Below are 15062 nucleotides of genomic sequence, written 5' to 3' on the forward strand. Positions count from 1 at the left end.
TTTTAGAGGGGGGTCTAGTGTCTACCGTCAGGTTACCTAGTCCCGACCACCCCTATTATCACTATCTAATCCTAACCCCCCCCTCTTATCTGCAGAAAATGTTTGTCTTTACTTCACAAACTTGATTACATAATCATAAACAAAACTAATCTGAGCCAATATAAATAATATAAAAGCAAACCAAAGGAATTGATACAAAGTAGAAATATTGGTAATCTCATGGAATTAGCACAAAAGTAGTCAAAACACGTCATACAGATCTAAACAAATGATATCGAATCTTACAAAGTCTATTACACATTTTGTTTCCCCCCATGCTGTCTTAAAAAAAAAGGATCATTAAATCAAAATTTGGGTAAATTGCTGCTTGTTTTAGAGGGGGGGTCTAGTGTCTACCGTCAGGTTACCTAGTCCCGACCACCCCTATTATCACTATCTAATCCTAACCCCCCCTCTTATCTGCAGAAAATGTTTGTCTTTACTTCACAAACTTGATTACATAATCATAAACAAAACTAATCTGAGCCAATATAAATAATATAAAAGCAAACCAAAGAAATTGATACAAAGTAGAAATATTGGTAATTTCATGGAATTAGCACAAAAAATAGTCAAAACACGTCATACAGATCTAAACAAATGATATCGAATCTTACAAACTATATTACACATTTTGTTTCCCCCATGCTGTCTTAAAAAAAAGGATCATTAAATCAAAATTTGGGTAAATTGCTGCTTGTTTTAGAGGGGGGGTCAGGATTAGATAATAGGGGTGGTCGGGATTAGGCAACCTGACAGTACCGTCGAATAGTGATACATTGCATTTCTCTGCCATACTTTGCACTGTGTATTTTACCGAATAGCGATATGTACATTTTAAAAACAAAAGTGAATTTTTGTTATGTTTTGATTTGTAAGTGATCACACGTTTCAATCTGTAAACATGAGATTTAATCTGATGACCGGTATTTTATGAGTAAAAGAAAGGAAATAAGGTGAGTGCAAAGTATGGCGGGGAAGTGAGTCTTATTCAAGCTATGATTTTCACAAAAACAGTTGTATTACTGTAGTAGATATATATTATTATATTGTATTAGATATGTATAAAAACAGCTGTATTGGTGCCGTGGTACAATGGTCATCAACCTTGATTCCCACTTGCAGCCGGCTCACACTTGGCAAGTGAGTGAACCTTCAACCGGGTCAACCCATGCCATGCCCCCACGCCCATGCCCATGTGAGGGGAATTGGGTAGTCAGTCCAAGGTGCTGATGGGACACTGACTTGGTATATATAGTTGTTGAAATAGGCTAAGTTATAAGACGCATAGCAGTGTTTTGAAGAGTAAGAATTCTGTGCTTTACAGTGTTGTCACACAGACCCCAAAGTTGACTAGCATACCTAGTATGATAGCTAAAGATTGCATGATAGATATATACGAGAATTTTGGCTGGAGTAAAATGACGGAGTTTGGGGATCGCACCGTTTGCCTTCCTTAATTTAGTTGCTACAATAGCAGGATGAACACCTAAATACTTGACACACTCAACGATTGATATTCAAAATACTTGACGCACTCAATATTTGATCGGGTGCATGTCACTAGTCGGACACTTTCTAGTCCGACAGTAAAACAGTTCGAATCTATGAAATAAATTTACAATTTGGAAGTCTTTTTTTTCACCGTCACTTTTGTCCAAAAACGAAAGATTTTAGAGTGTCGAATGTTGAATAAGGGTTTTTCACTGAGAAAATATTTTAATAAAATTTCATTATGGCGGCATTTTGACATAATTAGAAATAAAGGACCAATCAGGGTTGTAAATCACTAAAGAAGTGTCGTAAAAACAGCCAAATCCAATTTCTTGACTCTTAAAAGCCTAATCCTAACAAGCTTCCCAAAATTTAAGAAAAATCGGGTTTAGGGTCCTAACCTCAAAATCGGGACTTTGGATTTTTAAATAAAAGATGTGCCCCCTCTTCCGCGATTCAAATTTCGTTTTTTATATGTTTTTTTGACTCGTTGTCGGACAAAATTGTTGTCGGAATACTGACGCATTCGTCAAATCCAACGTCGGATATTTTTACTGTCGGACTAGAAAGTGTCGGACTACTGACGACCTCCCATTTGATCATATTGTTTTGAGAGTTTTTATTTCTGATGGTAAGAATGAAAAGGGGACAAAATTCTGATGAAAATAACGATATAAAACATGCCTTGAATATTTTTTTTGCATATACTCAAAGAACCTTTGAGTATATGCACTACCTTAAGGGAAGAAATTTTCGCGGAGCAAGTTTTTGTGGAATTTAATTTTACGTTTTTTGGCAAAACCGGAAAATTAAATTCCGCGAAACTTGCACTTGCAAATTTCTTCCCTTTAAAGGTATATTTACACATCTTCTATATGATTTTAAGAAATGATTCAATTGATTTGAGTATGCTAAATAATGTTGGTCACATGGGTCCATGGGCTCTGTGGGTTCGTGGGAAAGAAACAATGTGGTTCCAAACCATGGCTACTTTTTGGTAATTTAGTCTACACTGAGACTTATTTCTGCTGATTTCTTATCAGAATTCAAGAAAACTCAAAAAAGGTTACACAGCTGTGGTAAAGAACACGTGTAAAAAACATAATAAATTAATAAATAATATAGTAATAAATTGAAACTTATCAATTTATCACTAATTTAAAGTATAATTTATAAATGATTTTCGTTTTAGGTTTTCAAGTTTTTGGATGAGAGACATTTAGATAGTTTGAAGCAAAGTTTTATATGTTACAAAATTGATGACTCTGTTGCTGGAGACGTAAAGAATGATAAGCTTATGGAGATTGGATATGTTATGGCAACATATTGATGTTTAGAAAGACTTTTGACATGGTTAACAATGCAAATCTGAAAACTTATGAAGACAAGAAAGAGGAACTTAAAAACAAGAATTAATTCCAATCACCATTTTGGTAATAAGAGGAACAATGTCAAAAATCACAATAACGCAAATCACAATAACAAGTTTTTCTGCATAAAAGCTTTCCGTGTAAGCCTTCGCAACAGTCCATTCTCATTTAGTCACGGTTTACGCGTAAATCAACAAGAATAAGTATAAAAATTATAAACTTTTTTTCAACGATTTACACATAAACCATTAAAAAAAGAACAAAATATATATTTTTTTTTTCCTTGAAAGGTTTACACATAAACCGTTGATGGGTTTACACTCAAGTTATCGTGCAGAAAATCTGAGTATAACTTTAAAAAATAATATCAACGAAGAACAAAACACGAAGTAAGATGCAAAATGCTCTAAACGTTTCTAAAGTTTTCAACTAGAGAATAAAAACATTTGACGCAAGGTTCAATGATGATCCTTAGGATCAGTGCGATACTTTAATTTAAAAACATTCCACCTTGTGCGCATCATTTCCGTCTTGCGCTCATTAATAACTCCATTAGCACATTTCACAATTTCCGTGTTTGAAGTGCTGAAAATTTACTGCTTCTTTTTCAAAGAAAACAACAACATTAAAAAAAACACCGGGAGCTAAGTAGAAGGCGACAACTAAGAAAATCATCAAAATAGAAAATGTAAAGATTTCAAGTGATTTCCCAGTAAGGAAACAGCAGTAAAGGCGAACACAGTCAAGAAAGAAGAGACGGACACATATCCATCAGTAACAATGGTCAATGTGGTGGTACATTGCGAGGTATGCAAGCAATGGTATGACGCCGATTGCCTAAGATTTGAAAATGTTTTCCTAGATGCAGTTGAGACTTTCACGTGTTAAACATGTCACAAAAGAGTGTTTTTTGGTAAATTTCCTCTTTTACCAATTTAAGAAGAAGCAGGAAATTAGAGAATGGCCTATGCTTCTAAACAGTCTTACAGGTCAACAACTAGAAATGTTCCAAAATCACAAATTTTGGTTGGACAGCACAACCGTCACCGACAAGTCAATTCAATTATTGTTCGCTTGTCTGGATGTTTCATGTTCGCAGGCGAGATAAAAAAATAAATCACCTCCACGAAAGATGTTTGAGGATAGTGTATTCTGATCATACATCTACTTTTGAGCAGCTTTTAGAGAAAGACGGTGCTATCAAATTCCACCATAAAAATTTTCAGTTGTTAGCAATAGAACTTTTCAAATGTAAAAATATCAGATCTAACTAAAGAAATTTTCAAACATGATGAAAATATCAAAGTAAATTGCAAAACACCTTACTTCAGATCAAGAGAAATAAACTCTGTTTTTCACGGCTCAGAGTCACTTTCATTTTTAGGGTGGTCGGCTTTTTGTAATCACCTTACAAATTGTAAAGTAGTAGACTTTTATTAGCCTTTGTAATAAACTATTACATACATACATACAATATAACTACCGCGAAATTGGAACATTTCGCGGGGATTAATTTTCACAGATGAACTATTTTCATTTATTTCACACAAAGTCCAAAAAACCCCTTATTACCATCCTTTTCTCTCTGGCTCTGTTCACCGGTTCCAAAATTCTTTACTGTCCTTACTGTCCACCGACTCAAATTGCACTTGTTTGTTTTTTGTTTTAAAAAGTTCGTTCTAATAATCATAATGTTTTGTTTTAGGTTGTATTTGATTAACATACCTTGTGAAAAGGGGGATCATCATTATCCCTTTGGGTAGCCAAATCCAAAGCATTTAAACATCCATGTCTTTTGTTAGCCGAGTTCTGCAGTTATTACTGTTTTATCTTTTACCTTCATTTGCAAAGTAATAACGTTTGTGAGCAGCTTTTTTCCTAGAAAAAAAAACAGAATTCACTGATCGGACACTTTTCAAAATTTTCAAATTTGCCCAAAAAATTATTTTTTTAAAAATAGGGCTTCATCAGATGTTAAATATTACCATTTTGCATCAAAGTAAAAAAGTCAGAAAAAAATATTAATACAATCGCTTGAAATGCTCTTTTTCCCTAAAAATGACATAAGGGAATTTCCCAAAATAAGAAAATCCGATTTTTACGACCAAAAAAATTTCCGAAAAAAACTGCTTGAGCCACCTTTTAGAGAACCTTTCCCTCTATCTTAATGCAAACTTGTCTATATCGCAAAAAAGTCACAGTAACAAGAACTTTGCATACGGTGGATAATAGCTCGGCAGTGACATCACGTATCTCCACAGATACATTCAGTTGGTAGACGATTTGGTGGCCACCCATACCTGATGAAGATTGCATCCACAAACTCTCGCTTTGATAGGTTAAATCCCTCACTCTTGAGCGGTAATGCGGAAAGCCATATGGAGGCGTCTGTCTGTCCGATGTCGTTTGCTTTTAAGTCAGCTCTGCTCATAGATTCACGTAGATGGTTGGCTCTGATCTTTAGGTATTGTTTGGTTGTCACGATACCAGGGCCCTCAGGGGGTTGGGCTATGTCGGTTATCTTTTCACATAGCTTCTGTGTCAACGACTTTGATGTGTCATATTCGTGCTTAGCGATTCTGGTGAAGTTGGTTATACCAAGCCCTCCTAGCTTTACCGGTAGGGAGAGTAATTCACGTTCGTTTTCGTTCACTGGTCTTCCATCGAGCAAGGCTGGTATAAATTGGCTGTTAATGACCTCTTCGATTGGGGCTAGATCAGTCTCTATTGAATCAAGTGTACGCATCAAATAGTTTAATTTGTGTTTGAAGCCTGCTGTGAATGCACAATAAGCTGTGCGAGGGTAGGTTTTGGCGATTTTCGAAAGAGTACGCAGCTGGCTGACCCATTCATCAACTTTTGATTTCACATATTCCTTTTTGTAGGTGGGTGATCCCAAGGCTGCCCCTAGATGTTTCTTTCCCTCACTTGTGATATTGATCTTTGTTCCGGCAAATTCGGCTTCGGCTAGGTGGAGTTTCTCTGGTTTTACTATTATCCATGATTTCTCTGGCTTTGGGTAGTATCCAATGTTGGGAGCTAATTCTATTAAGGTATTCCACCAGACAAGAAGAGCTTTCAGTTTTCCGATGGCACCTATATCATCAGCGTATGCACCGTGTTTTGTTTTGGGTACATGAATTGCGTCAAGAAGTGGCGCTAGACCCAGGGCATATAGCGGCATTGCTGTTGGGTCTCCCTGAGTAGTGCCTTCTTCGGACGAAATCTCCAGGCCCCCATGGATAAATAAACGTGCATGTTGTTGGTAGCAGTTTTTGGCAAAGGTTGCAATGATAGGGCAGGTAATGTTCATGTTATGTGGCATCATATTTCTATTGAGACGGTTGAAAGCATTATCTGCGTCAACAAGTATAACCGCGTCACATTCGTTCTGCTTGAAAAAGTCATGGAATGCGTCTGTACCAAAGCAAGTTGGTGGTCACACAGACTTCATGATTGGGATCAAGTATGCAAGATATTTCCCGGAGGAAATATTCAAGATGCCATCCGGACTAACCATCTATTCCTCATGCTTCAGGAGCCCTGATGGATCAACTTGGGTCATTGGTGGACCTCATCCAGTGCTCAACAACATCAAGTATCGTCACTTCAATTCTACTCAGTTTGTAAAGAACCAACACAGGCTATTCCAGTTAGGGTACCACGTTAATTCTGAACTTCGTCTACTTGGATATACTGACAAACTAGCAGACATCTTCATCCCATCCAAATCAGCAATCGAAGAAGAATCAGAACACTTAAACAATCTCAAGCCGTGGGCAGTGAATTCCTCTTCAGATGCATCAACTGTCGTGGATGTCAGTCATGCAAGAATCTAAAATCTACTGATGAGGCGATGAGTTTGCAGGAGGAGGTTGAACAACACATCATCAATGAATCGATCGATATCGACATATCTAATCAAACATCAACAGCACATCTACCTCTCCTAAACGGCCCATCCATTTACCTATCACCAAACAGAAAAATTGCGCTTCAAGTCTACAATCAACAATTGAGACGATTATCAAAACACCCAGAAGATAAACAGGATGTTTTGAAGTCTGAACAAAAGCTTCAAGCTCTTGGCTATGTGGAGTACGTAAAAAACGTCACACCTGAAATCCAGAAATCTCTTCACGATATCAATATTGCAAACTTCATCCCTTGGCGCACAGTGTGGAAAGAGAATTCCATATCCACCCCATGCAGAGTGGTATTCGATGCTTCTACGAAGACTGAAAGCGGATGCTCCCTCAACAGCATCATTGCCAAAGGACGTAATAATATGAACAAACTAATGGAAATCTTCGTGCGGTGGAGGGGACATCAAATTGGTATACACACAGACGTTGCCAAAATGTACAATTCTATCAAGTTGGATCAATCACATTGTTGTCTGCAACGCTAGTTGTGGGAAGAAAATGTTGGGTCGGGTTATTAACAAGTGCGGGTATCAGTTGAATGAGACGAGGAGGATTTACAAATCCTTTGTATAAATCCCTTCCTCTAAAACATCTTGAGATATACCAAATCAAATATGTACAAGTTTTAGTTTAGTTAAAGGCTTATCAGACGAAGCACTTTAACTTCACTTTATTTTGCTAGTCAAGGTAGCACTGACTCTAGCCCAACTGGAACTGCCTGCATGCAAAGGCTTTATAGCAAAAGGGGACTGGAGCAGAGAGCATAACAGTGCAGTTGGGCAAACAAGGCAAACAGAAACCAGGGGGGCCTTGCTGACTCCAAATGCTACATTCCTCCAGACACTATCAGATGAGTCAGCAAGGTAGGGAAAACATAATAACATAATATATATTCTATAACATGATATTATATGAACTCACTTGAGTAACCAAAAGAGTATAAACACATTATATATGACACATTTTACATTACCATTCAACTTGTTAACCACAACAATATTAAACCAATCTCCTTTCATTCGTCCCAATCATCATCCTTGAACATCAGCACAAGCGAGAGGTCGATACATATAGGGGGCACTTCACCGGAGCAGTCGTTTTAATTCGTCGTCTGGGTTGATTGTTGATGTCGAGCTCAGTAGGAGGGGGAAGTACATGAAAAGAGAAGAATGGTGCATTAGTAATTTTTCTCGCTACCAAACAAACATTGTGAGATGCAGCAAAACCATGAGTACTATGGCTGGAAATGTACAAGTTCCTGCAGAATCTTTTCAAAAAATTTTAAAATGTCTCTTTTTATTCCTTATTCCTACCCCTTTAAATTTTAGAGGTCGTTCGTATCCCCAATTCTTTCGATAAGCTCAATTTGTTTCTTTGGGGTTTTGGTAGAGGGGACAAACAGGTTGGAGGGATGGTTCGCCAAAACTGTTGTAGGTGAGATGCTTTGCTGGTTTTCTTTGTCGTGTTGACCGTCGTGGAGTATCTTGTTGTTCTAGGTTGTCCTCATAACTTTGTAATCTAGGAGGGGAGATGAGTGGCAACCTCGGGAGGTCAATGATTGATCGTAGCATTGAGTCCTTGGTGTTGGCGTTGGGCAGCGACAGGTCAGATGCTTCTTCATTGGTTTCCTCCTGCCCCTCTCCAGGTGTGCCCACAGCTTCCTCTTCAGTTTTGACATCGAACAGCACAATATCGTTATGTGTGCCCGCATCATTGTTGTCATCGGACAGCATCACGTTTGGTGTGCCCGCATCTACCTCAAAGTTGTTGTCATCCAACAGCACCCCGGTGGGCGTGTCCGTATCTACATCATTGTTGTAATCGGGCAACACCTGTGACAGTGTACCCGCAGCCTCCTCATCTGTGTTGTCATCGGACAGCTAAATATCGTCATGTGTGCCCGCATCATTGTTGTCATCGGACAGCACCACGCTTGGTGTGTCCGCATCTACCTCAAAGTTGTTGTCATCCAGCAGCACCCCGTTGGGTGTACCCGCATCTACATCGTTGTTGTGGTTGGGCAACACCTGTATGGGCGCGTTTTTCTGACCTGCTTGAGATGTCCCAGGAATATCGAGGACCCTTTTGAGTTGACGTAGACAACCAAATCGAAATGTTTGATTTTCCTCTTCATCTTGGAGATGTTGCTAGTTGCTACTTTAAAAAAATTTCCATCAAACACAATGACTATCGTAGCAGAGGTGAATTTTTTGTGACATCATTTATTCAGAAAATCTCTGCTTCCTGATGGTTTTGATGGCGCTGAGTCCAGTGAAGTAGACTAGAGGAATTCGGCAATCTTGAATTTTTTTACTTTCGTTTTCAAAAAAATTATGAAAACAACAAAACAATCAATCTTATTCTAAAACCCCATCAAAGTTTATAGAACTATGATAAAAACATGAAAATACCTCCAAAATTTGAAAAAGATTGGTCCATTGGTCACATTTTTCTGTTTGTTTTTCTCCAAAAAGGGACTGGATCTGGTGGTATGTATTTGCTACCACCTCAAGCAAAGCCAAAAAATCATACCTGCCAGATTCTCCCACTTATCAGCGCCATCCAGTCTATCAAAAAGCTATAATTGGCCCCCGGGCTACCATGATCCTGACATAGCAGTACTAATTATTCTGGCTTTGCTAGCCAGCACCTTGCTTACCATTTTCAGAATCTTAAAAGTTAATAATATGTTTGCTACTGTCTAATTTTAAATTTGCTTCAAATTTGTACTTTTGAGCAACATTAATTTAATTTTAAAATTTTTGGTTGCTGTATATTACATAACAACTCACCAACTTCCCAACTCGAAAGTAGCAACTAGCAACTACTGAACTTGAACTAGCCGTATATGCCTAAAAGTTGTGAAGCGATCTAGGACTCTCGATTCGCAAGTTGCAAGCAAAATTAGATAAAGTATTTTGTTCACTATTGGTAAAATTAATTCTCGCCAAAATGAAAAAAAAGCTATTATTTTGGTAAAACGGCCCCTGCAATGCATCAAAATTGACCAAAATGAGGGAAATCAACAAATAGATTTATTAGCCTGTTGCTCTTAAAATTAATACATTTTCGGATGTCTTACTTACGTGAGGAAATATAGACATAAAGTTCGACTAGAACGTCACATTGATTGAGAGTACAGTAGAATAATTTGACTCGATTTATTTAAGGTGGTCAATCGTATCTTCTCTCTATCTGTAAACCTACCTTGTTTTCCTCTCTAGATGAATGAAATGTGCCTTTTTTTCGTAAAACTAATAAAATAAGGTAAATATTTTGATTTTCTTTGTCAAAGAAAGAAGCTTTCTGCTTTTTAGATTTCTCTAAGTAGTTCTCCTTAGGACATCACCTAATGCGCAACAATCAGTCTCGTTAAGTGTAATATGACAACGATATTTGACAGTATAATCATTATAGCTTCAGTAGCAACCCGGGGGGGTACTAGGGTTGCGAGCTGACGGGGGGGGTGCCGCCCGACTTTCGAACTTTGGACCCTTACCGGGACTAAAAAGGAGAAAACAAAGGAAAATTTTGGGAATTTTACGACCCTTAGCGGAACAAATTTGACCAAATTTGACCAAATTTCGATCTTTCAGGGGGTAAAAAGTTGAAATTTTCTGATTTTTCCGACCCTTAGCGGGACTTTGGAAGTCCAAAAAGGTACCCTTAAGGGCGGCACATACCGTACTCTCCATTTGCCTAAGTACCCCCCCCCCCGGGTAGCATCCCGGCCCAAATGAATTTTAGATGCTCGAGGAAATCAATAAGCGGGTAAAAAGTGTCTTTGGCATTACCACGGGTTTCAACAAATGATATTTTCGCCCCGGGTTTACTTGTCTCGATTATATACGATATGAACGCAATTTTTGCTTGATAAGGCGTTTGGAGATGGAGAATTTTAAGCTGGTCAGTAAAATAATTGATGCACGAAACGTTGGACCGCTCATTTCAGAAAATCGAGAAGTTTTGTCAGGAAAGAAGAAGATGTCTACAAGGTATGTTTATAAAATATCTCAATATGAATAATCTGACTATGATGATCTTTACTAGAGGGATATCAAAAAACAATGTGAGGTTTATTATTGGGTTGATCATTAATTGGGTCTCATTTTTAAGCCTTTAGATACCTCTTTCTTACTGGGTGGAATCAAAATGATATGAAATAATTAAGTTTGACTTTTTTTTGGTCTTCACATTGATAGCTTTAGGCAGTTCTTTGGTGGTGGAAAAACTGCGTGATTTTGAGGGCAGCCTTGAGACCTGGAGATCTTATTCAAGACTCTCCTACTCGATACAATCAATAAATTTTTCCAATCGATGACTAATCGATTTCGATCGATAATCAGAATATAATCAACTGATATCCAATCAATCGATTGGACTGATTGGAAATATCAATTGTATCGAGTGGGAAAGTCTGGAAATAGAAGATCAGAATTAGAATACACCTTATCTGAAACTCAGCCAACCAGACGGCCGTAATCAATTTAAATCGACATTAATCGATTAATGATGATCAGCTTTTAAATCAATTTTATCAATTTTAAAAATCTATTACAATAGCTAATCAAGGACAAAAAAATTGTAATGTAAATATCAATTAGCCAACATTTCATATGGATGAATAATTGAATAATACCTTCTACTTGATTATTCAGCGACTATGTATTTTTAGATGAGCTGGTGATTGTTATCAATGAAATAGCGATTGATAATAAAAAACTATAGTTAATTGAGGTAGAGAAATTGTGAATATCAATAACCTATTGATTACAGATTTTAATCGATAACTGATCGAATAATATTGATGATCAAATTACGACCGTCTGGTGATAGGCAGTAACATTGCAAGGAGGCAAACTTTGCAATAAGATGACGTAAGAAATATAAATCAGAATCACAATATATAGCTGTGTCCAGCACCATGGGTGATATCTTACTCATCATGAAAACTAATGTTGATTTGACAATTCAAAGGTTCAAAGGGGTAGGGGTTTAGGTAATTTCTGTTCAATCTATAAAATACCTTTTTTAACTCAAGACAACCAAAATAAACAAGCCTGTAGCTTAGGTTATGCCGTGCAGGTATATTCATATTCATTTTAAGTACACATTGTCTTTTTGGACCTTTGATAGACAAATATTACAATAAAGGAACTTATTTTGACGGGAACTTATTTTGGCGACTTTAAAACTTTACATTTTTTAGTAAATTCAGTTATGGAAATATTTTCTCTCTGATTTAAAAAAGTTGATAGAAAATAACTGATGTATATGGAACAAGTAAATAATGAAGATATTATATCACAAGAATAACAAATTAATCCCTTTCATGGACTGAACCAATTAGATTGAGCACATACTGAAAGCTACCTTTATGGTAAAATATAAGTATTAAATAAAACCTAAGAATACACTATTTACCTTATTACACAAACATTACTAGTATTTTTATTAACAGGAATTGAAATTTCGTGTTAATAAAAACCTGTTTAATCAAAATTGCTAGTATCCGCCGGTATACCCGAAAATAGCGGAATGATCCCGGAAAAGCGCCAGAAATTTTAGTCTGGGAACCGAAATCATAGTCGCACTTTGACGGTTTTCTGTGTAGTATGGCATACTATTATAGAGGCCCCCCCAGCGGACCCAAAATTCACGCCATCACGCCAATTTTTTTTCGATTTCACGCCATCACGTCTGAAAAATTTGATTTTCACGATCACGCCAATATTTTTCGATTTCACGCCATTACGCCTAGAAAATTTAGTTTTCACGCTCATATTTTTATTATTTATTCACACGCTTTTAATTTTTGCCCACATATATGTGTGTTTGGTCGTCAATCAGTTTTTCAGCATTCTCATATGCGTAAGTGAAGATTATTGCCCCCGCAACGAGCGTAGCGAGTGAGGAGGCCTTCATAGCTTCACGCAAGGATATTGGACAGGAATCTCGAATCTTTGCGCGCGCGTTTGTTCGTATTGTATGTTCCGGCCAATTAAGTGTTCCGCAAAAATATGGCGGTAAATTATACAGCGGTAAATGTTATACACATTTTCATATTACGTTATATGCTATTACCATTATTATATATTGCATTTCATTAGTTTTGATTTAGGATTGAAAAGCTGAAGCGAGTGTTATAAATGCAAATTATAGAAAAAGTATATAATTACACCATAACAAGGATTACAATATTACTTTTGCAAATCAAAACAAACAAAATGGCAGACTGGTTATGATGTACACCATAACAAGGATTACAATATTACTTTTGCAAATCAAAACAAACAAAATGGCAGACTGGTTATGATGATGAGCTGATTCGATTCATTGAATGGAAAAAGTGTTTTGTATGTCTAATTTTGTTTCTTGTCTTTAAAACTGAATAAATACTGTAATTTAGTCAGAAGTTCATTTCAGCAATGATTTCAATTCTTTTTCGGGAATCTTTAAAGAAATTTGCTCAAGTTTTCAAATGTACATTTTGTTGATATTTTTGTTCAAACTTATCAAACTGTAATTTATATTGTCTGTTATTTTATTAATAACTACCTTTATTGTTTATAGAGCTTCTTAAGCTTTAAAGACCATTATATGGTCGTAACTCGGGAATATCTTTCTTAACTCGGTAAAACAAGATACCGGCAAAGTACAAAAAAGTAGAATGTAGCATATGAATCCAAAATTGAATGTGAATCGATGTAAACAAACTTTTTTTTTGGTCTTCAAAATAGATTTACCTCACTTAGAGTGTTTTCACTGTTTGTTTAGTGTGGTAAATCTATTTGGAAAACCTGAAAAAAGTTTGTATAGGTGCATACATTCAACTTCTTCAGTTGTGATAGCCTACGTAATAACTTGCGCTCCAGTAGTTTGGTGAAATAGCTCCAATTCTGGCTTTCCAAGTTAGGAGGGACCTTCCCGAAGGCATTTAACGGTGGTTAGACTAGGCACACAGACAGCCATACAGAAACGGTAAAACAAGATACCGGCAAAGTACAAAAAAGTAGAATGTAGCATATGAATCCAAAATTGAATGTGAATCGATGTAAACAAACTTTTTTTTTGGTCTTCAAAATAGATTTACCTCACTTAGAGTGTTTTCACTGTTTGTTCAGTGTGGTAAATCTATTTGGAAAACCTGAAAAAAGTTTGTATAGGCGCATACATTCAACTTTTTCAGTTGTGATAGCCTACGTAATAACTTGCGCTCCAGTAGTTTGGTGAAATAGCTCCAATTCTGGCTTTCCAAGTTAGGAGGGACCTTCCCGAAGGCATTTAACGGTGGTTAGACTAGGCACACAGACAGTCATACAGAAACACCATAAAGTGAAAGTATATAGCTATAAACTCAAAAAGTCTAGCTTCCTGAAGGCACGTCTCTTCATTGTCTGCGCTGCGATCATCTTAATGGATTCAATCAGCTTTTAGTTTGGAGAAAAGATTGCATCATGAAAAAGTACTATGCACTTTAAAAAAAATTAGGCGCATTTCAACTTTTCTCGACTGTACGTCTGAATGGACCACAATGGCATATCTTTATTTTTCTTTTGACCAACAACATAAAAGATTTTGCTTGAGAAGTACAATCAAAGCGTAGGCGAGTGGAGTCCGGGCCTTAGCTAGGATTGGTTTCTATTTCGCCCTATTTAAGATGGCGCAGAACTTTTTGATAAATTTTATCCGCAGTATCCTCTTGACTATTGTTTATTAGGCAAAGTAGCAATAGAGAATCAATCAATCAATCAATAATCAAATCAATTAATTATTCCTGATTATTTTTTATGTTTCAATCTTTAAAGCATTAAAAGCTTTATCTCGTCAACCTGTTCCGACAAGCTCGTTTCTTGAACCCGTCTTACATTTAAAATCTATTCCATGTAAATTGGAAGTTTGTTTTGCTACCATGTACAAACCACTCTCAAGGAAGATACTCTCGGGTATCTAATAAACGTACATGTACGTTTATTAATTTTAACAAAAATTTTCCTCAATTTCAAGTGCCTACTTTTGTTTCTAATGATAAATATCCATCTTTGACTTTTGAGGTTTGTTTGAATTCTTTAAATATTATATTGCTGCGGTGGCATGTTAGTGTAAGCTATGTACTAGTTATATCATTTTTCCTATCGAGAACACCCGAAAAATCTAGATAAAATTTGACCTCCGTTTTTCTATTTTTGACACAGGGGTCAATTTTTTTTGGGTGTTTTCGATAGGAAAAATG

The 15062-nt window shown here is 36.6% G+C and overlaps 1 protein-coding gene across 1 annotated transcript; it reads left to right on the plus strand.

Moving 5' to 3' along the window:
• The first annotated feature begins 6759 nt into the window (after window positions 1–6759).
• LOC136816310 (uncharacterized) lies at window positions 6760–7314 on the plus strand. The gene has a single exon (XM_067072638.1). The coding sequence runs from the start codon at window positions 6760–6762 to the stop codon at window positions 7312–7314; it is 555 nt and encodes a 184-aa protein (XP_066928739.1).
• The last annotated feature ends 7748 nt before the right edge of the window (window positions 7315–15062 follow it).

Source organism: Clytia hemisphaerica, unplaced genomic scaffold (assembly GCF_902728285.1).
Source record: "Clytia hemisphaerica strain Z4C2 unplaced genomic scaffold, Clytia hemisphaerica genome assembly, whole genome shotgun sequence".
In the NCBI taxonomy this organism is placed as follows: Eukaryota; Metazoa; Cnidaria; class Hydrozoa; order Leptothecata; family Clytiidae; genus Clytia; species Clytia hemisphaerica.